Source organism: Epinephelus lanceolatus, chromosome 2 (assembly GCF_041903045.1).
Source record: "Epinephelus lanceolatus isolate andai-2023 chromosome 2, ASM4190304v1, whole genome shotgun sequence".
NCBI classification, from domain to species: domain Eukaryota; kingdom Metazoa; phylum Chordata; class Actinopteri; order Perciformes; family Serranidae; genus Epinephelus; species Epinephelus lanceolatus.
Window position 1 is genome coordinate 20,529,273 of NC_135735.1, and position 25,582 is coordinate 20,554,854.

A 25,582-nucleotide genomic window follows, 5' to 3' on the forward strand; every position below is an offset into this window, starting at 1 on the left:
AAGCTAAAGCAGACCTACTCTGCTCAGTATGTGCTCTGACTTTTACAGGAAAAGACAGAGGACCGTAGAGTAATTTTGATCAGGGCTGGTGATCTGTCAAACTGAATGGAAGGAGGCCCAAAAATAGTCAGGATACAATGTAGTAAAAATACTTTTATTAAAAACCACAAATGCTGCCGTATGCATACAAGAAGTACACAGAATGAATCCAATAATCCAACATGGCACAATTAATTTCATTAGATCTAAATAAATACAGTCCCATATCTGCTCTACATCATCAAAATGAGTCTGGCTCTTGATGCAGAGCTTCTCCAGAGCAGGTAAAACTTGTGTTGGCTCATTAAAATCACAGCTGTGAAAAGCAGTTTGCATAATCAATGTAATGTTGTACATCAACATTATTCCCTTAGTTTTACCTCACGTCATTCTCCTCAACATTGTGCACAAACCATTTTACAAAGAATTTGAAGATTCATCCTTTTAAAAAAATACTGTTGTCTGTTGTTCTGTAGAAAGGCACATCTCCAGGTTTTGGTTCCTCATCGTCTCAGTGCGGCCAGTCACACTTCCAGGGCGCAGACTTGGGCACTTTGAGACACTTTCCTAACTTCTCACAGCCTGGGGGGGCCCAGTTCTGAAACAGAGAGCAGACGTCAAAGTAAGCGCAAGAATATGATGTTATCAGAGATTACAGGGAGACGCATTACTGTTTTTGTCCTGCCCTGTGGAATGAGGGTCTTACTATATTCCTATTAGGTGGCCAACAATTATTCAAACATAGTGGCCTCTCAAGAAAAACAAGCACGTCTCTGTCGCCACATTCTTTATGATGCTCCTAAATTCATCAATGGATATAAGTTTTTCTAATTTACGAACTTTTTTTAACATAATTCCATGCCCAAAGTGCAGAGTAGGAGATTACAGTTTTCCCCAGATCTGTTAAACCCGAGGTTCATTATAAAGCAGCCACTTGGAGGAACGAAGCTGGTAACTACCAGAGCTGACACACAGAAGGGTGCAAAGGTCGGCCGCAAGTTTCCTCAATATTGCTTTATAGATAAAAACAAACCAGTGCTGTTGTCTGCGAGTGGTCAAGTCTGTTTCACAATATCACGTTTAAGATGTATCACAAAAAGGTTTATCTTATTGGAACTGTGATGCAGGGGTACGTGTTTGGGATTTTTAAAAAATATGCATGATATTTTAAAGATTTATGCATTGCTTGTTTATTTAATTGTAACATGTTTAGCAAAATTTATTTATAAAACAATAAGTTCATGAATGGGTGGTGATATTACAGAGCAGGTTTCACACTGCACAGTCATTTACATTTGAAAACCCGCTCACCAGTGAAAGTAAAAGTAACCTCTAGGTTTGCTCTTGTTTGGTGTTTCGCTGTGTAACTTGGATGCCTTCTGCTTATGGTCGGCACCTGGTCACTTCCTCTTTATAAAGCCCTGAGCTTTTTCACTTGAGCGCTGTGGGAGTACACACTCATAAATGTACCAAACACAGAGGCAGCAGAGGCCATGTTGTCTTAAGTAATGATGTAGAGGGATTACTTCTTTTTTAATGAAGATCCTGCCTAGTGTATCTTTAAGTAGTCAAATCTCAGTTTCAGTTCAATATGGATAATGACATGCTTTAGATATAATATATAAAAAGTCAACATATGTGTATTAGCATAACACAGAGCACCAAAATATTATTCACTCTAGCTGTACTTGAAATTGGGTTTATTTCTCCACCACAAGGGGGCAGTGCTACGCCACAGATGAACCCACAGCAGCAGCAGTGAGGTGACAAAGCCACTGCTCAATTTAGCTCCTTTAAATAAACCTACAGGAGATTTTCTTTTCAGAAATGTATAACACACACACAGTGGAGGAGAAAAGGTGCAGATTAATGTTATAACATATGATTCCATCAAACATGATACACATTCTGGAGCAAGTTAGATACAGTGATAAACAGGGATGAAAATAAAACATGAAGTCTGTGGGCTCAAAAACAGACAGCAACTCTATTCAGACTTTCAGATTCACAGCTTTTTCATAAGGGCTCAATTTCTCTCATGTATTCACTTATTTGTCGTACAAGCATGATGGACAGAGAACAGAGAGATCAGGTGCAAACACGTTGGGCTTTGAAGGCGGCTGGCCCAAAAGAAACAAACCCTATCTGCTGTTAAATAGTTTTGGACCCCTGCTTATGGATTTACTGAGAAAAGAGTTACCTGCCCATTTTCACAACATTATTATTGTTTTTGCAATTACACCATCAATGTGTATCATGGTATTTATGTCATGTAAATCTCACCATCACTGCCCTATCACACATGTTGAGCTGGGGAGCACCGGGCACCAGAGTCCGTTTATGCTCCTCCACAACTGGAGAGATCCTGCTCAGCACATCCTGGTACTCCTTAGTCAGGACACTGCAAACACACAATACACATGGTCACAAAGGCTACGACTAACAGTTAGTTTCATTATCTATTATGTGCACGATTTTGGGGGGGAATAATTGAAATTAATGTAAAAAAAAAAATAGGTTAAAACAACAAACATTACATCTTCAAAACCCAAATATATTAAATTTATAATGATACATGACATATTTTAGAAGCAAGGGTCGACATTTTTGCTTGGAAAATGACTGAGATGATGAATCAGTTTTTAAAATATTTACCTCACAATCGTCAGAATTTGAGATCAGTATCTAAAGTGTGTAATTAACAACAACAATTAAGATAACACTGAATGAGTTTCAATTGATCTACTGGTGAAATATAAACTCGCCTCCTCATATACAGTTTTCTCATACGTTATCCTATAATGCTTACCCACATCAACGCAAACGCACACAGTCTGTTTTCTTTTCTGAAACATTTTTCTACGAACTGAGAAGCCTAACAAACAACCACACACACTAACACACAGACAAAAATGAACATAATTTCCAAATGTTTGTCTTTTTGTCAGGGAGTGTTGTAGTGAATGCACTGTGCACATGTATCCAGTCCACGCTTAACTCATTATATCAGAGAGAGGACATGGTGTAGCTTTCAATGACAAAAACATAAACACACACACACACACACACACACACACACAGGCTGTCCACTTGGGCACCCTTTGGGAAAGCGCACTCAGCAGGGTGAACTATGTAACCCCTCTCCCATCCCCTGTCTCTCAATTACTACTGTTGGACACCAGTGAGCCCGAGCACCTCTGTGCATTATTATATTCAGTGTGTAAAACACAGCGGCCCCGAAGGCTTTCAAAGGAACGCTGCTCTCAATAGGACCTGTAGGGTTAATGGGCTGTGTGTGTACGCGTGTCTATGTGTGTGTGTGTGTGTGTGTGTGCGTTGGGGGAGTGGGCGTCTGGTGGCGTGACACACAGATAGACAAATATCAGCAGTGCAATTACACCCCTGATACACTCGCCGGCAGCACCTGTGCCAGCCTTCCATCCTCCCTCCACTGCAAACCCAGCCCTCTGATTGGCCCCTAGGGAACGTGTGCATGTGTGTGAGGTGAAGTGTCAATTAGAGTAATAACCCCGGGCCCTGTCCAGCTCACACCTACCCTCCCTCTTAGATCTCCCACAGGGCAGCAAGGCTTCCTCCATCAGCCAGCACCTGCTCCTTTCCTTGATACTCTCAGTCTTTACTTTCCCCTACAATTACTCGACTGGTAGTGCACTGGCTGCAATTAGTCTCTCTCCTGGTGTGCCGCATTCGTCATAAGATAACCATGTACGTGTTTTGACCCCCAGCTGATAGGGAAAACTGGATTACTCCCCTCGGTTAAAAATCAGACATTCAGATTAAATTGCTTCAGCTATCTAAAATCGCAAATTCTGCTTTCGCCCAATCTCGATCAGCGAGAGGGATATTTCATTCCCCTCCTATCTGTGCCGGCTACTGATTGTCGTGATTCATTTTGTGATAAGTGATGAAGCAACTTAATAGAAGTAAATGTAAGGGAGATTTATCAGACTGCCATAAGTATTCAATTCCCCCATACAAGTCTGCATGCAAAGTGCGTGACGCGCTGAGAAACTCGCACAAGACATTAAGTTTTGTATTGTTTTGTCTATGTACCGAAAATCTCACACTGCAGACCTCTAAATCAAAAACTAATAATATCATTTGTTTATGCCCCCTCTGCAAACAAATAATAAAAAGCCTACAGTCAGCACAGCTCATTATCATGATTATAACCCTTAGCTTACTGGTGTAGAGGCAAAATCTGGAATAATAAGCAGGCTGTATGCAAATTAAGTCTTTTGATTTATAATGTATGGCACCCAAGGGGGATGGGGGCATTGCTCAGGTGTGTCACCACTCTGATTACTGATTCATAACACTATTGCTGGAGCGCACACACAGGCACACACACACACACGCACAAACAACCACACAGTGGCAGAAGGTGGGGGAATTGAGGAGACAATCAAATACATCTGTCCTGCCTTCCCCTCCCTTCCACCCTCCTTCTCCACCCTGGTGGAAATTGAGCACTTCAGTAAGGACTATTGATTGGGGACACAAGAGCATGGTGGCAGGCAGCAGATGAGGCCAGACTGTGCAAGGACTGCCTGCAGCGCTGGGGCTGGGACTACACTCTGGATGGCCGGGGGCCCTGGGGACGTGAGCTGAGGTAGGTGGCGTGAAAGTAGGATGTGTTAACCTCGGGACCTTGGGTCACAGAGACGGAGGGCGAAGTGGAAGGCAGCAAAAGGCTTTAAAGGATCCAATGAGGATCCAGACTTGCTGAGTTGGGTAGATCCTGGACACACGGACCACCAACACGGCCCTTGTCATCTCTAAGTAATCCTCTGTTTGTAATCAGTTACAAGTCAGCAGAAAAACAACCACAACCTAAAATCTACCGAACCTTATTCCCACATTGTCTCCTAGATTGCATAATTATAATCCTCACTGTTTGGATATGCTCTCTGAGGATAGTTGTGTGTGTGTGTGTGTGTGTGTGTGTGTGTGTGTGTGTGCTCTTTGCTGTATCACACCCTGCGACAGTAGTGAAGGTATGTGTGCAGACAGGCCCTACATCATCTTAAGTGGCTCTTTAGGTGCAGACAGAGATTAATGACGGCCAGGCAGCCAGTCCAGCTGGGGGACCGAGGAGCACACGGACAAAACGCACACGTACACATGTGTCTGCACACACACACACATACACACATGCACACTTAACGAGGATGGAGGAGACGGTCCCAGTGGATGCAGAGGGACAGCAGCTGAGTGGTGAGAAGTGAGCCGAGGTGTACAGCAGGAGGTGGAGAGGGAGAAGTAACAAGGCAAAAAGTAAGACAAAAGTTTGGAGAGGAAGAGGAATGACTGGTGTTGATTGGAGTGGATAGGAGAAGAACAGTGAAGAGGGGGGCGATGACCTTGTGGGCCGAGTCGATGACCCCTCTCTGCAAAGGTGAAAAATGAGTGCGCATTTTTGGTTTGTGTGCACATCTAGCACTCGGCACAACACATATGCGTATTGATTGGTTTGGCTTTTTTCTATTCTTCCAAGTGAATAGCAGGGCTAAAAGGTGGGCAATTGAAAAACAACATTAATGTTTTATCATCCAATCTCACTGCAGAACTGAAAGGAGTTGGAGCAGGAGGCAAAGAGGAGATGAGGCCAGAGCAGAATGTAAGAGGCAGAGCAAAGGGATCCTGAGATTATCTTAATGTATTAGTCATGGCGTCAGATTGCGTAATGTTTTCTAAAAGATCCAATAAATGTTCTGCATTGACAGCACACAGTAAGAGATGACGCTCATCTATCTTTGTGCCTTTAAGCTGGGCATACACTGTGCGATTTTAAGCCAGTTTCTGACTCAATTTTCATCTTTGAGGGGGAGAGCCGATCATGACCTGATCAACTGGACCGTCGGACAAATTTCCGGCATGTCAGAAATTTTGCTCAGCAGTTGTCAGGCTCTCACACAGTTGAAGCAGAGGCATTCCCCGAGGTCAGTGCCTGTTTTCTCAATGCGCCTGCACCAAGTGGCAAACATCATCTAAAAGCGTCATGGCGACACAACACGCCAGACTGGTGAAGCTGTGGCAACAGTTTCTCTCCTCCTCCTATCACGAATGATATGAACGAGGGAAACATCAGGATATAGCCGACGATCTTCAGCTGCCTGTCAATACTTTCTGTACTAAAAGATCCGCAAGTAAACAAACTTCTACCTGCCTTGAATCCTTCAAACTAATCTTAATTCACAATTGTGTTTTCTGTCTTTTCTTTTCTTTTCTTTTCGTCAGATCCGCATTAGCACCAGCAAAAGCACTGGCTATTCTTCCTGAGGTCCACACACATACAGCTGTACACACTTATACACAATTTAACAAATATACACAACAAACAAAGCAGCTCATGTCACCGGATTAACATAAAGTACGTAAAATAAAATAAACTGTCATCCTTTTAACTAAAATTAAGCCGAGCACAAAATTAAAAATCAATCTCAATTCCTCAAGAACTCATAGCTTACTTGATTTTTTGATCTTGACACAAATACATAATAATTCTTAATAATTCTGAGCTTGAATTATATTTTTATCCATCCAGTGTTAACACAAATTTAATTCAAAGAAAATAGGGTATCAAAAAAGGAAAACAGAGAAAAAAAAATTATGTTTTTATTTCAGGTCACGACTTGATGATAAGGCAGCCAGCACAGTGTGACACATAAGTCATGAGCTTTGGCTTTACATTGCAGATGACTGGAACCCACAACATTTCTAAAATGGTGCGGTATATACCCAGCTTTATTTAGTAATAGTCTTAGTTCAGCTTTTACTGTCTGTGTCCTCTGGCGTCCTTATCCTTTTGCCGTTTCTTAACTCTCCTCTGAGCGCAGACATACAAAACTCCATTAAACAGCACTCGCTCTCAATTTAGACCTGAACAATTTATCTTGCAATTTTAACCTGCAGCGGTGCACCGGAGGGTTGAGGACCAGATAGTGATCTTTAAGGAGCTGTTTGCAATCACAAAGAGGTGGGTGTAATCAGGCGAGCTCTGGCTGAGCAGATCAATCCGACGCCTTCTTTTTCATGCCACTGAATCAGCATTGATCTCATACACAGTCTGTGTTACCGACAGGCAAACTGCTTTCCTATTCTCACCCCTCTCCGGTTCATTTTCCAGCATCTCTTCACTTGTTCCTGGTTGACTTCACTCTCCTCCCTCTCTCATTTTTCCCCTCACCTCACCTCTGTCCTCTGACTGGAAATCAGCTGTACGCGGAGTTGAAGTTTCCGAGGAACTAACCTGATGGGGAACTTCTCCCCAGGATCCCGTCCCAGGTGGAAAATGATCGGTTGCATTGTGTGCTCTTTCTGCTCGTGGGTAGTCACACCCGGGACCTCCTGACCTGGACAGAAGTTGATGCCCTGTAGGGGAAATCGCACAAAAAGACACAAACCTTTTTGAATTTTTACTTGAACAGAAACACATTGATGCTAATATAGTTTCATTTGAACAATCTCCAAATTGGCTCATAATTACATTGTTACATACATAAGTAATATTAGCTGACTACCTACAGATGTGTATGATCTTGTATGTGTATCATAATGTAACTCAAGCAGAGTATGGATTAGATTATAGACTGATAACATTTGAGGAGGAAAAATGAACCCTTCAGATTAGTTTTTCTTTCTCTTCAGTTTTCTAAGTTATTGGATGTTATTCTGCACGCCTGCTACAGTTTAATTTTACACCATTAAAGGGATAGTGCACCCAAAAATGAAAATTCAGCCATTATCTCCTCACCCATATGCCGATGGAGGCTCAGGTGAAGTTTTAGTGTCCTCGCAACACTTCTGGAGATCCAAGGGGAGAAGGGGTAGCAACACAACTCCACCTAATGGAGGCTTACGGCGCCCCAGATTCGCGCGAGACCAGCAAAAGCACGTCTCGCGCACACGTGAGCGCAGCACACAGAGAAGCAGTTACAGCTACAGGCTACAATGAGGCTAAAAAAAAAAGTTCAAATGACGTTTTTCCAAACAACTTTTCATGTCGGGGCTTCAGGACAGTTGGATCACTACGGACGAGCAGTATGGAGATATTTTGTGGTTTCAATTATGTGTTTTTGGATGTTTGAATCTGGGGCGCCGTAAGCCTCCATTAGGTGGAGTTGTGTTGCTACCTCCTCTCCCCTTGGATCTCTGCAAGTTTTGTGAGGACTCTAAAACTTCACCCGAGCCTCCCTTGGCATATGGGTGAGTAGATAATGGCTGAATTTTCACATTTTAACACCCAGCCTGAGTCCAGTGGCCCTGTCTTCTGTATGTATGCTGGAATAAGACTGCAACCCCCCTCAGGAAAGAGCAGAGCTGCCCTGTCTTGGCAGCAAAGCTCAGACTTTCTCTACTGAGAAACTCAACACAGTGTTTGCTTTTAGTTTTTATGCACCACAAGTGAAACCTAAGAAAAGAAAAACATATTCCCATCCAATTTTCTCAACAACCCTTGTTAATTTTTTTGCTCTCTGCAATGTCTTTGACTTCCTGTTATTATGCAATGGCTTGTGTCCAATTTGGTCATTTACAGTGGCTTGTATTTGATTCTGTTAAATGTTTCAGTTGAAACACATGCAGACAAGGACTTTTCTGTGTGTTTTATCATGTGCAATTCAAAACAAAGTCATACAACACACTCAGCTAAAGAGATCTGGATGTTTAGGCTCGCAGCCACCTGCTACTCTGAGCTCAATGCTGAATCTCATTGTAGTGTGGCCTATATGCATATTGTCTTCCAATCTGTTGTGTTATTTATGCAGCTACTGTTGGTGCATCATAACAGGGTCGAAGTCACTGGCAAAATAGAGGACTTTTCTTCCTTATGCTCCCCCTCACCCCCACCTCCACCTCCACCCCCACTCCCCCCTTCATCTCTCCACGCCTTCGCTCCTGCTCCCTGACTCCATTCTCGTGCGCCTGGCAGTGATCACAGCTTGATTGAGTCACACTCACTCCTCCAGAACCCCCTGGAGATCTGCCCCCTCCTTCAACACACACACACACACACACACACACACACACACACACACACACACACACACTTTTTGATGAGCACAACTAATATCGAGAAAGCATTCATCTGTAAGGCACTGTTGCTGCCCCCCTCTGAGATCGCTCAACGGAGTACCTCAAAAATACATATAGAAGAGAGAGAAAGAGAGAGTGTGAGAAGGATAGATACCCCCCGCCCTGCAGAGCCTCCTCTGATCCAGACTTGTCCTGTCTTTTGAAGCCAAAAGCTTAGAAATGCAGAAAGAAGGAAAAAAAAAACTCATCCCAGAGGAGCAGCCAGAAAGGCCTGCTGTGTGCATCTCTCTGACTCGGTCTCTTGTACCCAAGACATAACAGCAATAACTCCGAATCTCTCCTGACATTATTGCTATGGATACAACTAGGCTGCTTTCAAACTGGAGCAGAGCAGTCGCTATTGTAAGATAAGGTGCAGGAGCATCCAGCGGTGGCGGGATAGATTTTGGAAAGGAAATATTTGGCGTCTATTTTGATCCCAAAAGGAAAAAAGCAGCTTTGGAAGGAGAACAATCACTTTATGTAGATTGTGGCTGAATATTTTAAACTATTTATACTGTAAACATATCTATTTTCCAGTTTCACCCCCAGACAATTTTCATACTGGCCAGATGGGTCTACCAAAAATCTTGGGGTGGCACACCAAAACCAAAAGCCATAACTGAATTTCAGGAATTCAATTATATTGTTAAAGTATACAGGCTAGCTGAAATCTATGTCAATATGAAAGTTAAAGGCCTGCATACTCATATATTATGGTTTCCTATTCCACTGTTTATATTACTAATTATCTGTTGTGCTTAGACTAATATTGGTCCAATTAACATTTTGACAATCCTGTTTTCACGTGTTATGCAACTGTATATACATGTTTTAGGTGATTCAATGTTCTTCAGCTAGGCTGGTTGTCCTTTTCCTTAAAAAGACTAACACACAGCATTAATTTGAAGGAGTACATTGATTGTAAGGAACCAAACATTTACTGGGAACAAGCCTCGAGTGTAGGGGAGATTCGTGGGTAACCATAGAACCCATTTTCATTCATATATCTTGAGGTAAGCGTTGAAGAGACCCCTTTGAAAATATCAATGCCATTTGTTACCTCACAACATGTAGCCAAAATTCAGCCAGGAACACTTAAGTTTACTCAAGTAAACTTTATTTCCATTTGCAGTATTATATTTGGCGTTATGGCTCTGTTCAGGGGCCTCTCTGCCTTTCCTTGGGCCTACACAGAAAGCTTCTTTCACGCTCGTTTGCAGAAAGCCTAAGGCAAGAGAGCACACCTCTCTGCCCTTCCATGTGCAAATGAGGAAAGCCTAAAGCAGATAGAGCACATCTCCCTGCCCTTCCATACGCCTACATGGAAAGCCTAAGGCAGTAAGAGCAGCAGCAGAGACCCCCCGGGAACAGAACAGAGCAGCATCAATGACAAACAGAAATGACACTGATAAGTCAGACACAGCATGAAAAGGAGGAGCTGGGGTGGAGGCGGGTTGCAAAGCGGCTTGCAGAGGAAGCAGCAACAGTAGGCAGGCCAGAGCAGTTTGATTAGGGAGCCCTGAATGAGATTTGCCAATCGGTTGCATAGAAAGGAATTATGTGATCTATCAGCTGACTCCCTTCCATCAATCAGCTGCTCCATCAGTTGACTGGGCTGTTTGAGATCAGCTGATGTAGCTGAGATGTGAGCTGAGCTTGACATTGTGTCCTGCCTGAACTAATATGCTCAATTTTGGAGCATTATTTAGCTTCCCTCCAGACAAGCTGTGCTGACAGGGTTAAACTTGCTTGGGACTAAGTTAAAAAATGAGTTTGCCACAGCTTCCTAAAGACAGTGATGTTGGCCTCCAGCTATATTTGCCAGGAAGGGCCCAGCTATTGTATCAGAGGGGCCACTGCTACTTTCTACTTTATGGATTTGATCAGTGTATTTGACATATTCTACAAACATGTAAAAACCTGCAGTTGATGTAACCTGTGTAGGACTAACAGATATCTAGAAAACAAGTCATTTTTCAGTTTACATTGATCACCTTGAAGCATTCAACATGGTAAAAAAAAAGCCATCACAGCTGCCGTAGAGCTGCTACTGTATCACAGGTTACTCAGCAATCCAGATACAAAGGAGCCACAGTCGCGACAAACTATATTTCGCAATATTAACATCACTACACTGCCTCGAGAGAGTTTGATGAGAGCCATTTAAGCCTGTGAAATTTCTCATTTTCCTCATGGCTGAGCTGCATGAACACAGCCAGGACAGAGTGATACGTCTCCCAGCTATTAACCTGTAATTTTGTTCTTCTTCACAGACACACATCTTCCCTTGTTTATTTTCTTACCATGGGCCAAGAAAAAACAAATTATATTTTAAAGTGTTACCAAAGCAGAAGAGCAAGCAGGAAAACATGATTTTTGTGTCAGTAAAAAGAAAGTTTGATTCTGTATTTCTGTTGCAAGACAGGTTAAAGTGAAGCCTGTAATTTTAAGGTTTAAAGGGTCCAGATCATTTTAAAATAATCATTAATCCATGTTATTCCTGCATGAGAAGGCCTAAACAAGAACTTTCCTTCTAAGGCTAATTTCATGCATAGTCTGACTTTGTGAAACACCTTAATAATTCGCTTTGTTTACATTTTCATGTTTATAAAATGCACTATAGTTTACATGAGATGGACACTTAAAGAATTCAGCCACAATGACATGAAGCATATTGGGAATTTAACTCTTGCTCCCTCAGAGGAACTCAACAGTGGCTCCATAAAACACACACACACAGGACATACATGTACATGTTTTCTCTGGTCCTTTCTCCCTCTCTCATGTACACACACACACCAATCGATAGGCAACTCACAGGCAATCAGACGCTATTATTTGTGAAGTTCCACTTCAGTTCACATGAGTTGATAAAGGAGGTTGCTATTGATTCAGCGGCCCTGAAGGAGAGAGCAATTTAAGCGACCGATGGGGCATAAAACAAACTGGATCACAGGAAAAGCAGAGCCATGATGGGAGGACAGGAGGACATGTTTTTATGGACAGAGGAGAGAGAGACGGATCTTTGCCTCTCAAGTGTCACATTTCACTTTTCTCCTGATACATTTAATCAGCGCCGAGTTGATGTAATTACGACCGAGAGATACTGCTGGCATCTGCCTTTCTTTCTTCCTTTTGAGCTCCGTGGTGCCAAAAGAACAAGTCTACAGCGGGGAACGTCAGTATGTAAATGCAGAGGAAGAAAATCTCCACTGGAGTCAGAACAAACAAGTCAACTGGTTGATGAATGATGTAAGTTCGCTGATGTGGGGGGTTCTTCATTAATATTCATTACGCTCTGATGTACACAGCAGTCAACTGATGAGCCATTTTCAAGATAACACCAACAGTGAAAGTGTTTGTGTGTTTGAGTAAGATTAGGAGAGACAAAGAGGGAGGATGTGGCAGTGCAAATCAGGAACTGAGGAAACAGAGATGGCACAGAGTTGCTGGATTAAAAGGGAATCTTACCTTTTTAAACTCTTCCCATGAGTTGCTCCAGGTCCAATAGTGGGCCTTGTATTGTCCAAGCCTCACGGCCATAAGCTGATTTCCTCGGTAATAGAAGATTGGCCTGTTGAGGTTGATGGGAATGTCATTAGTTTTGCAGGTATTTGGTCATAAGTATTGGACAAAATACAATTCTGACCTTATGATGACACAAGAGGAAGAGGAAATGGGACCATCCACGACACAAAAGTCTACACAAAGCTCCACTGTAATACTTACAGTAGTTATTGAGATAGTTAGGTCAAAATGGTGACCGGACCGACTTAAAACCACAGAGCTAGCATGGCTCAAAAAGCTGCCTTGGTGACCTCTTGCATGACAAAATTAACACTGCTCTCCCACTCAAAAGTGTCTAAAAAATGAAGGGGACTTTTGCCCCAAAGTAAAGGACACAAACGGCAAACAATCTCTAACCAACTGGTAAAATCCTGTAACAAGTAATGCAATCTTGAAACCCTTTGGCTATCAGTCTGACAACAATAAGCCTCTAGGGGAAATGGTCAGTCTTTCCGAGTAGGTATTGCTGCAGCTGGAGTAGCTACGTAATTCACCCACCAGCTACATCACAACTATACCAACAAGGTCAGTCCCCTTTGCCCCTTGATCCGGAAGTGGAACCTCTTAAGAAAATGCTATGCTAGCATTTAGATAGCTATGGGTAAGGGTGAGGGTCTTGTTTAAAGTGGCTGATTGCTACATTAAGCCTTATCCATTCTCGGAACCCATCGGCTGTATTCGGCGCCTGACTTCCAGCAGATGGCAATACAGCCTCTGGGGGCAGACCCCTGATTTTTTGGCATTCCGGTTTGATTTGGGCGGAGGAGGCGAACTTCCGTTTCCGACTTCCGTATATATATAATAAGTAAATATTCTGAACCATTGTGATGGATTCAGAGTTTGCAGTGACGCCAATTATGTTTCGTTAGTTCACCGCACGGAGCATTTAACCTGGCAACAACTGCAGCCGGCTCAAATGTGATTGATCAATATCACGCGGACTATGAACAGCCTATAACCGGAAACCAGGGCTCTTCCGCTCTTCTTCCGGAGGCAAGATCTCCGGGGTTTGCCTACAGACTCTACATTCACTGAATGTAGAGTCTGTATATAGAGACTAAGCCTTATCGTATGCAGCAGGGTTCAAATAACTGCAGCACTAGCGGGTTTGTCTTGTACTGGTGTAGGGTGCAGTATGCAAGGATGTGCCATGTAAGCTTCAAACAGAATTTGGTTGAATGTGTCAATATTTTGGGGTTTCCTGTATAACCAGCAGACACGTGGGCCAAGACTTCCTCTTTCATGTGCCAATAATTTCAGCTAATCTCTGAAAACAAATATTGTTCATTCATACACATATGAATGCAGAAAAATTTAAAAAGCCATTTTGTCATCAGACAACAGCTGATGTGTTCTGAGATTGCATTTTGGCCAGTTTGTTCCACCTCTATGCACTTCTTTGATTGGTCAATACTACTCCACAAACGGAAACCAGAGTGCTTCTGATATCAGCACCTTGTCCAGTTGCCTACAGATTCTGCATACATATACAAGTATCTTTTCTTCGAGATTACAGCTAGTGTGTGTGCTTGCCTGTCTTGGTGTGTATGCATGCCGCTAAGCAGGACAGGTGTCAGGTCCAGTCCGTCCAGGGTTCTGTCATCGGGAGGGGTGATACCGGCCAGAACCAGACTGGTGGTGAACAGGTCCATCACACTGGCCAACTGGTAATTCACCTGTATAAGAACAAAGAAATAAAAAGCTCCATTCACTATCTGCAGTATGAGAAGCCATTTCACACAACCTGCGAGTCAGGATCATTAAAAGTGAGGAGCTTTGAGGGAATGAGGACTGGCCAAGTGTCCTTTCAAGGACTAACACACATTTTTTAATGGCAGTGCTACCAGGTGCTGTTCTTCTTACCACAAACAATGTAGTCATGGTTTTGCGTATATCTCCACCACTGTTTCTAAGAATTATTCCTCAATGATTTTGCTTCTGTTTGCCATCAGTGCCAAATAATTACAAGTTCACAAATCAGGAATGAACAGTTTTATAGTTCAGGAATACCACAAGCTCGCTCCTTTATGCAGGATTTTCTTTATGACTGTGAACAAGGGAAGAATGCACAGTCATGATAGGATGTTTGTATGTGTTGCTGTGTGTACACATGTAGGAAAGAGGTGCATTTCTCCAGTCTCCTCTCTAATCTCTGCTTGCAGGTTTATTATAAAGCCTCCAAAATGCTTCTCTTTCTAAATTAGTTTTTTTTTTGGGGGGGGAGGAAACGAAAAAGGAGGAGCGAAGAAAAAGAGGAGAGAAAGTAGGAAGAGGACAAGGCCCGGGCAAGCAGGCGGCTGGAGCTGGAGCGAGCTGGTGTTTTATCTCCTTCTCCCAGTCCCACTGAAAAGCTTTATTTTATTTATAAACTTTGAACTATTTTCAGATAAAATGACATTTTTTCGTTGTCATCCTTGATCTTCCGTTCCATTCTCTCCTGAGCGAGCCTTAGAGGGAGACGGCACGCTCACAATCAGATAGCACTATCAGGCCTCTGCAGCTGCACCGCCATGTGCCGCTGTGCTCCTATCGGCAGCCAGCACACATACAGACACAGACGCACACACACATGCTCCTTAGCACTGAAATGAATTCCCTCTTTCTTCTGTATCCACAGAACCAGCCACAGAAAAGGCTTTGCAATGCATTCCATGATCTATCTGCACATCCAGACTTTCTCCTTCTCACACACATGCGCACACACACACACACACACGCACACACAAACACTAACAGATTTAGTCCTTCACTTCATTTTTCTTTTCTTTTTTTTCAAAGTCCCCCTCATACAGACACACACACACAAACCACTAAAGAAGACAGGACAAAAGGACACAAGAAGAAGCCAAACTGACATTTAGTTGGTAATAACTTGCATGACCAAAAAAAGCAAAACTTTCAGACTTAGACGGCTCTGACGGAGGAATTTATCTCATGAGTTGCCATCTTTTATTTCCTTCCTTCATTAGCTCTGCCCTCGTTTGTAGTCAATGCCAAACTTCATTCTTTCTTCACCCTTTGTTCATTCTTCTTCTTCTCTTTTTTTGACTGACTCATCACTCTCTATTAACGTCACACTCTCTTTCTCTCGTTTCTTTCTGTGTCGTGAGTGGTGATGTTGGTTATCTGAGGAGGCAGTGCTTCTATCCCCGTCTCTGCCACTCTGCCTGTGTGTCTGCTGCCTGATAAAACACAACAAAAGGGATTGGGGACGCTCGACAACGTGGTGGGGCCGAAACCCCACCCGCCTCCCCATCTTTGTTCCTGCAGCCGCTCACCCCTTGTCACCCTGGCCCCCTCGCCCCCCTCAGGCACTGGGAGAATGCTGAATATGCACCTGCTTCAGACCAGCAATGCCCCCTCATTCCTGTACACCACCTGCTGTCCTCCAGAATTTGACAACAACGTCCTGCACATTTAGTCAGTTAAATTTCCAAGTTTCATCACTCAGATCTTTCTATCACTGATCCTCCTTGATAAGAGTATGCATGCATTATTTGATGTTAATTCAACTACAGAGGGGACTTAATGATTGCTTAAATTGGGTAGGGAAAAAAGTAGATATATCGATATCACTATCAGTTATCAGTCAAATGAGTTGTTACCTATCGGCATATCGGATATCGGCAAAAAAATCCAATATCGTGCATCCCTAATCTGTTCCTAGATAGCACAATGAACCTGCTGAAATCCCGCTATAACAAAGGCTTGCATGGCTGTTTGTTGTCTCCACCATTGGAGCTTATGAACTTTTCAATGCTCAGATCGACAAAGATTTCAGAGGACTACAAAACAACAGAGGGGGGAAACCCTGTGCCTGGTCTGTCCTCCCTCCCAAAGTGATGGATCCGGAGCTGTAGAGTACAGTAGCTCAACAAAGCAGCTTTGTCATCATGATCCCAGAGAGCTTCAGGGAGGATCTATGGACCCTCGTTCTCACAGCCAAGGCACAACTGCAAACAAGGGCGCAGATTTCGCTTCAGCGTTGGGGTGGACACATATGACATTGGGGAGGTTGGGGGTTCTCCTCCAGGAAATATATCGCAACAAATACCAAAGTTCCTGCATTCTGGTGAAGTTTCATGCACCAATTTGTGCCTTTCCTGCATCAATTTCAGGTGGGAATGTTGTTCATTGTGAGGGACAGATGCATATGTTCTAAATATTGATGGGGATGTGTACTCTACACCCCTCTCCCCTGAGAATCTACGCCTACGGCTACAGATACTGTTATTATTTACCTCTGTGTCTCTTCCACTGGTCTAGAAAGTTGTCTGTCACACATACAACTGATCCAAAATACATACAAAAGCACATGTGCGGGCATGTACAATCAAACAAAAATTACACAGACATGTTTTACACACCTGCACATGCAAACACAGACGCACTGGTCAATTATAAAGTGGCACAGGTGCAGCAAAGCCCTGCGAACACAGCACCAATCCTGGCAGCGTGGCAGTGCCAGCGTCTTTAGCACTCCTCCTTTTCTCTTTTCTACACCAGCCACGTCTTTTACTTCTTCCTTGCTTCCTTCCCTGTACCACCAACCCCCCCTCCCCTCCCCTCCATCCCTCCCGTTCCTTTATCCTGAGCGCCTGGCATATTCAGATACTGAAGTCCTCATTACGGCTCAATCCAACCTCAGCAAACACACAAACAGATTAGCCGCTTAAGACGCTCCCAATCCCCCTCTCCCTCGCTACTCTGCTGTGCTATCAGGCCCCAGCACACCCCTGTGAGATGAGCCAGGGGCAAGGCTTACTGCAAACTGCAGCCTCCACTCGCTCCTCCACCAAATCCCTCTGCGTCACAGCCCCGTGTCACAGCTGCCCCTAATACAATTAAAAGTCATTTGCAGAACGCACAGGCTTAGAGGATCACGGTGTGGGTGGGGGGTTAAATTGGGGAGGGGGAGGGAGGAAAGAGAGAGTTTGGAGCATTAATTCCAGCCAAAAAATATTTGAGGAAACAGTGGAAAAAAGCGCCCACACACTTCATGGCTGCAATCACCCAGTTTATCTTCAGTGTTTCTGGAGTTCAATCGCTCGACAGAAGTTGAGCATAGTCGAGATTAACTGGTTACGGCGCCACTGGGTCAGAGTGTGCGCGTGTAAAGTGGTAAACGATACACAAATGAAAACAAAAAGCAACAATCATTCAAAAGAGAGGATTAGTGAAATAATTATTCCTTTACTCTCAACCCTGCTTTATAGTCCTGTGCATCGCCCGCAGCTGCACAGAGAACAGTTCAGCTCCTGGTACCTGTTGATAGGCAGAACATTAAGGAGCAGCAACAATGCTTAGAAGAGAAAAAACTGGCTCTGTATCCCGGGTCTAAGTCTAGTCTAGTCTCTAGAGAAGATGGTGGGGATTAAGTGAATGATCGTCTTGGAATTTATTGGAGGCTTTATTTGGTAAAAGCTTTAAATCACAGGGGTATTCTCACCGTGCCTCCTTTGATGTGTCCAGGCCACCAGGCAATGGCTGGCTCCCTCATGCCCCCTTCAAAGGTGGTCTGCTTCCCGCAGAGGAACGGCCCGTTGCTCCCGCCTGAGGAATCAGAAGCACGGGTATGCATCCATGTATCAAATCACACACATATACAGGACAGACAATGTGTCTGGGACAAAAATGAACCGACTCGGTTTCACAGAGGAATAACTGTGTGTGTGTATATGTGCATTTGAGTTCAGTGCCTACTTTCATTTGGGCTGGATACCAGAGCAGCTCCATTGTCTGAGGTGAAGAAGACAAAGGTGTTGTTTTCGATGCCCAGACTCTGCAGCAATGACAAGATCTGACCGACACTGTAGTCCAGCTCCATCACTGCATCACCATACCTACAGACAACCATAGCTTTAATCATTCCCCATGAGAAATACATTCACTTATTACCTTATGCATCTGATGGACAGTAAAAGAGTCAGCAAGGTAGGATATAATGTACCGGCCTCGCTGGCTCCTCCCTAGGAAGTGTTTGGAGGCATAGACAGGCGCGTGAGTGGCGTCAGCTGCCCAGTAGAGGAAGAAGGGCTGCTGGGCCACAGTCTGGCGACGTATAAAGTCAAGCCCTTCCTGTAGAGGTGGGAGGTGTGATACAACACTGTCAGTGCAGATGTCAAATGACTTAGTGTAGCTTGATTCACAGTACTGCTGTCAGACAGTATAAAAAATGACTCTTTCTCACTGCATTTTCCAAACAATCCTCCACATTAATAACAACACGACTGAAACCAGTCTAACTCCATAAGACACGCTAATATGAGCTTTACAAAGCTCTACTTGACAGATGCATCTTCTTCTTGTGATGACAAAGTACACCTCTCAAGCATGCAGTGTGTCTCTGTGTGCTGCTTTTGATCCCCTTAGGAAGTGAATGGGAGGGACTGACGTAGACAGCAGAGATAATCAAGACGAGCGTGCACAAAAGTCAACAATCCACTTCTGCTGGTGAAAAGCACGGTAATGATCAAAGGCCAAAATCAGGCTTTAACTGTGCTTTTAATTTGTTAAATAGATGATTTATGTTTTTGTGCTTTTATATTTTGGTGAGTCAAACCTGATTTTCCACTCTGGTGGACAATAAAGTTGTACTCTATTTCATATTCTAGGGAGTACCTGACACACTCTGCTCCTCTTAAAGTGTTGTATCATCTGAGACAGACTCCGAAAGGACAGGTGGGCCTGAACTTACCTTCAAGTACATCTGTGTTAGGTTGGACTCTCCCGTCTTCCTGTCAATCTTAAACTCCTCATAGTATCTGAAAAACAAGTGGGTTGACATGATTCAATAAATAAACCTTCATTATTAGTTAACCATCATCCCATCTGAATACCTGCCGAGGCCACACTGTGCCATTCCTCCTCTGCTTATCCAACCGCATAAAATGACTCTTTCACAACGACCTGATTGTTTTGTCAGGGCTTTCAATCTGCCTCTAAATTGACCGAAACTATCTCAGACAATATCATTAAGACAACGGAGGCAAATTTCCCTCTTGCGGACTGTGTTTGCAGGAGATTTCGGTGAAAGACATATTTGGGAAGTCTCAGCAGAGCTGAGCAGAGGGAACTGTTATGAGGTGTTGCTGAAGCGTAGCGCGGCGAGCAGAGAAGCAGTGACAGGCATCTCTCTTTCTTACGCTTCACTTCCTCCAGGTGTCCTCGCACACAGCCAGCGCAACCTGCCGTCTCTTGAGGGCGTGTGTGTCTGTGTGCATGTGTGTCTATGTGTGTGTGTGCGTGCGTATGTCTGTCCAGGGCCCAGGTATGCAGCGCTGATTAAACCCACGGCTAAGCGAAAAACACGCCCGGCTGCCAGTTCCAATGACCCTGAATACACATATGGCTGTTTTGGGGAAAACAAATGGGCGGAAAATGGAATACACAAGCACAGCTGGTACAGAGAAGGAAGAGGAGGGGAGACACTCAACTCATCCAGAGAAGCAGCCAGCCAAACCATTCCACTGAGTCACGGGGGAAAGAAGATTTTTATAGATTTTCAACATCTGTATCTGTCTGCTGTTATGTATATCTGAGTGCCCGTGTGTGATACTACCTGCCAAGCATCTCAGAGTTGTTGTAGACGGGGATGTTAGGTCTGAAGCTGCTGTTGTAAGGGCCAAAGTGGCAGTCTGGTGCACCAAACCATTCATCAAAACCTTTCTCCAGAGGCAGGTACTGCGGTCTGTGGCCCAGATGCCTTTAGTGACAAACAAAGTGCACTCACACACTGACAGATTAAGATGACTGAAGGAGCATTCTGTGCATTTAAATGTAGACCACTACTGCAGATCAAACAAACCTGTGCTACTAAAAATCATTTTCAAAAGCACAACATACTTATTTTGATGTCTGATTGCAGTTACTACATTTAGGCTCTCATTGATTTCCATTTACTTCACAACAGTTTCTATTTATCAACCCAATCTATCACATTAAAGTTGTGCGTTTGGTGGTAATATTGTGAAGATCTTTTAAAGGTGCAGTGTGTAAGATTTAGGGGAATATATTGTCAGAAATGGAATATAATAAGTATGTACATAGGGAGTGTGTCCCCGTGCATTGAGTCTGCCATGTTTCTACAGTGGCCCAGAAAGGACAAACCAAACACTGGCTCTAGATAGAGCAATCCACTGTTTCGTATTGGCCATTGTGATTAGCAGCCCCTCTGCGAAGAGAGCGTATGAAAAACACTGACTTTTCAACATCAAACTGCTTTATTGAGTATTTGTAGTGGTTCCTGAATGTCTGGGGCTGGTTGCATAAAGAACTTTAAGGCAATATTTTCTTTTAATTTCAAATTAAGGATTCCTTTCAATAAAATCGCTTGCACAAAACATCCTTGAGTCTTCTCCTTCAGGTTTCCTTAAGTTTTTCTCCATATCTTGGTCTTAAACTTAAGGAATTGCTTAAAGTTCGTTAAACTGTTGCACAGACCTTAGCAACCAAAGTAAAGAAAAAAGCACAAGATACCTCTGACTGCATCTTTACCGCAACATGGATGAGTTTATGGTGCTTTGTGCAACCAACCCCTGGATCTTAAGTTACCACAGGTATATCCACAAGGTGTGTCATGAATGCTGCCTAAGGGTGGAAGAGAGACGCATGGAGGTAATGAGCACCTGCAACTGCAGATCCCACTGGTGCTGCACGGTAAACTGTGATGATTGCTCTCAGGTTATGGTCAAACGTGTGCACCAGGAGGGAAGGTGCTGATGGGCATGGCTTTAGACAGAGATAATGTGGCCCCAAGTGAAAAAAAAAAAATATAGATCCTTTACATGTCTATGTCACAGTAAAGTCTGTTAATTAAGGGCCAATATTAATATGTTAAATGTTTGTTTGCACTTTCCATGTCTCTTTGTATAAATACTTGAGTGTCTGTTGATGAATTTGGGGTTTTGTTTGATTAAAATAAAAGAGAAAAAAGATCACATTAGCAAGTGCTGGCCTAGTGGCCCGTCTCCGTCATGTCAAACAGTGTTGGAGAAACACAAATTTCTAACATAAAACTGTTTAATTCAGTGTTTTCACAAGTTAATATCACCAGGTTTGTTTGTTTTGGAGAGGAAGAGACCTCCGCGGATGATTCAGGGCCCTGTAAAAGCTTCCTGAACAGTGAACACTGAAGGAATTCTAACAGGAAGAATTTTCAGCTGGTTGCAATCTGCAATCCTTACCACTAGATGCCACTAAATCTTACACACTTAACCTTTAAAATAAGTAATCATGGCTTGGGACATTACAACAGAGCAACAAAGGGAAGATTTTAGTACCACACAGAAATGGATGCACATCAACGGATGTCTCAGGGATAGGAAAAATACATTAAAACATTTACTATAAAATGACTGTATACTGTGGAAAATAATCATCAGTAAGTTAAGTAATAAACTGGTTAAAACATGCAAACAAACTTTAATTCATGGAATCAATTCCACAGATGTCAATCACAGCCACCACAGCCTGTCGACATCAACATAACCTCTAAAACTTCAGAAACCACTAAAAACCTGGATTACAGAAAGATAAAGAGCTCACCACTTGCCAACTATCTTGCTGACGTAGCCCTTTTTCTTCAGCATCTGGGGTATTAAAATCTCATCCTCAGAGATTCCTCCCACTATCTCCTGTGGTGTGTATGCTGTAAAAAAGGGTCAAAATTTAGTGTACAGAACTTTCCAGGACTTTATTGCAAACTGTACATTATGGACGAAGTAATGAGAAAACCTGCAAGAAATTATTTGCAGCTGGATAAATTGCACAGTAAGGATATACTGAGAGTGTACCGTTCCTGGCGTGGCCATTTGTGGTATAGAAACCGTTCCTGACAGGGAGCCTCCCGCTGAGAAGTGCGGCCCTGGCTGTCATTAAAATGACAGAAAAAAAAAATCATTAAGATTTCTGAATGGTGGTCCTTCAAATGCTTTTTTACTGGCAAACACATTTGTTTTCTGTAAATACCAAGACCAATATCCCTTTCTACACCCAACTGCTATTTATGGCTGTGATTCAACTGAATTATGGACTCTAATCACTGCTGTCAGGTGAAACTCTGTACCTTCACATTTCAATTCAACAAGAAGAAAAGCAGCTTTTCAGCTTGACTGCCTGGTATTTCTAAAGTTCATCCACAAGGGTTGTGTAACTTTTCATGAACAAAATGCTCACAAACTTTATTCTGAATCCAAAGCATTTTACATGTATATACACCTTCAATTAAGTTTACCTAAAAAATATCACAATTACCAACATAGAGTTAAAAGGTTTCTTACAACAGTGACGTAACAATTCCTGCTTTCCTGCACAGAATCACTGTGAGGGAGCATCACCCCATCTAACTCATTCATTCATTCATTTTCCGTAACCGCTTATCCTGTTAGGGGTCGCTGGGGGAGCCTATCCCAGCTGACGTTGGGCAAGAGCCAGGTACACCCTGGACCAGTTGCCAGACTATTGCAGGGCTGACACATAGAGACAGACAACCATTCACGCTCATGTTCAGGCAATTTAGAGTCACCAATTAAGCTGCATGTCTTTGGACTGTGGGAGGAAGCTGGAGTACCTGGAAAAACCCACGCTGACACAGGGAGAACATGCAAACTCCACTAACTATTGTCTTTAAAAGCACTATAGTTAAAAGGCTAGGGTCTGGAGCAGTGGCTCCCTGTGGCTTTGACAGAAAATTAAATGGGAGATGAATAATCATTATTTTTTCAATATTTTCATTTTAATTTATTGTTGAAGGCCTACAGTGATTCTTACATCCTTCAACTATAAAAATGCGTAGCCTATACAGTACAGGCCAAAAGTTTGGACACACCTTCTCATTCAATGCGTTTTCTTTATTTTCATGACTATTTACATTGTAGATTCTCACTGAAGGCATCAAAACTATGAATGAACACATGTGGAGTTATGTACTTAACAAAAAAAGGTGAAATAACTGAAAACATGTTTTATATTCTAGTTTCTTCAAAATAGCTCATCGAGAGAATGCCAAGAGTGTGCAAAGCAGTAATCAGAGCAAAGGGTGGCTATTTTGAAGAAACTAGAATATAAAACATGTTTTCAGTTATTTCACCTTTTTTTGTTAAGTACATAACTCCACATGTGTTCATTCATAGTTTTGATGCCTTCAGTGAGAATCTACAATGTAAATAGTCATGAAAATAAAGAAAACGCATTGAATGAGAAGGTGTGTCCAAACTTTTGGCCTGTACTGTACATCGATGTAAAAAAATTATTTCACATTTCGCCAACTAAAATGTGTGTCATATGTCTGGTCTAGCGCCTTTTCCACTAAAAACATCACTAGCAATGGCCACAGTAGTCTTGAGTCTTCCTAGTTATGCTAACTGTGGATTCCAAATCCATCCATCCATCCATTTTTGTAACCCCTTATCTTCTTGAGGGTCGCAGGGGGCTGGAGCCTATCCCAGCTGACATTGGGCAAGAGACAGGGTACACCCTTGACAGGACGCCAGACTATCACAGGGCTGGCACATAGAGACAGACAACCATTCACACTCACATTCACACCTATGGCCAGAGTCACCAATTAACCTGCATGTCTTTGGACTGTGAGAGGAAGCCAGGGTACCTGGAGAAAACCCACACTGACACAGGGAGAATATGCAAACTCCACACAGAAGGACTGCCCCACCCTGGGTTTGAACTAGGAACCCTCTTGCTGTCAGGTGACAGTGCTAACCACTGCACCACCGTGCCTTGTTCAGTATATCTTCAGAAAAAAAAGAAAAAGAAAAAGAGCATACGTTCGAACTGCACATATGTGTATTTAGATACATTCATGTGGTTACATGTCGACATGCTCAAATAAAACACATTTGACAGACAAATTTGTTTGCTTTCATCAGCAATGCTACAAAGTTAAAGCACCAAATAATCAAAAATAGTGCACTGCAGAACAGCCACCTTGTGTTAAAACATAATAATGAATGCTCATTTAGATCTATTACTAATCTTGATAGGCTAAATTCAATTTAAAAGGCTGTATTACTTTTATTATGAGGCTCAAATATGTTTTGTGGCTCCAGACAGTTTTTATTTATTTATTTTTTGGGGCTAAAAATGGCTCTTGATAGGTCTATGGCCAAAAAAATTTGACCCCTCCCAAGTCCTCTCCCTCTCATGATACCAGAATAAGTATAAAAACTATTTATCCCTCTACCAGCGAATCTCCTAAACTAACGACAAAAGGAAGGTGTAAAAGGAGAGGCAGTGTTGCATGCATTTGAATGCACTTTATGTCTGTTTCTATGTGTGTATTTTGAAGTGGCAGCCTTTAAAGACAAATAAAGCAATCTTGAATCTTGACAATAAAAACACATGTATAGAAATAGAAAGCAGAAGCCTTGATGAGAGACAGAAAACAAGCTAATCTAACATCTTGTAAAACAGGAACTGCTGGTTCAGGTTCTATATTACAACACTGACAGTGACTCACAAGGGGAACAGAGTGGACTCGCAGTGTAGAAATTTGGAAGCAGCATCCCCTCAGCAGCCATGGCATCCAGGTTGGGGGTCTCTTTAGAGGGCTGGCCAAACACCCCCAAGTCCCCCCAACCCATCTGAAGAGCAGAGGGGAAAGAATGGAGAGTTAATACATACACATCACACCCAGAAAGGCAAAACACACAAAAATCATAGGGTAAAAACTTACGTCATCCATGAGCATTATGATGATGTTTGGAGTTGAAACATTTGTTGTCTTTTCTGTCAAGGAACAACATATCATTGCACAGAAGAGAGCAGGAGTTAAGGCAGACATGATTCGCATTGCTGTGCTGAAGTCATATGAGCATCAGCTTCGAGGAAGTGGTTTGTTTGCCTTCGTGCGAGAATTCAG

The 25,582-nt window shown here is 42.9% G+C and overlaps 1 protein-coding gene across 1 annotated transcript; it reads right to left on the minus strand.

The window, feature by feature from the left end:
- Positions 1–133: 133 nt before the first annotated feature.
- Positions 134–25,556, minus strand: galns (galactosamine (N-acetyl)-6-sulfatase). The gene is made up of 14 exons (XM_033626407.2): positions 25,397–25,556; positions 25,181–25,304; positions 22,500–22,574; positions 22,252–22,354; positions 20,267–20,410; positions 19,403–19,469; positions 18,656–18,783; positions 18,409–18,548; positions 18,155–18,258; positions 14,239–14,381; positions 12,610–12,712; positions 7,313–7,434; positions 2,323–2,440; positions 134–637 (listed from the first exon to the last, which is right to left on the minus strand). The coding sequence occupies exons 1-14, from the start codon at positions 25,511–25,513 to the stop codon at positions 551–553; spliced, it is 1,575 nt and encodes a 524-aa protein (XP_033482298.1). The 5' UTR covers positions 25,514–25,556; the 3' UTR covers positions 134–550.
- Between the last annotated feature and the right edge of the window lie 26 nt (positions 25,557–25,582).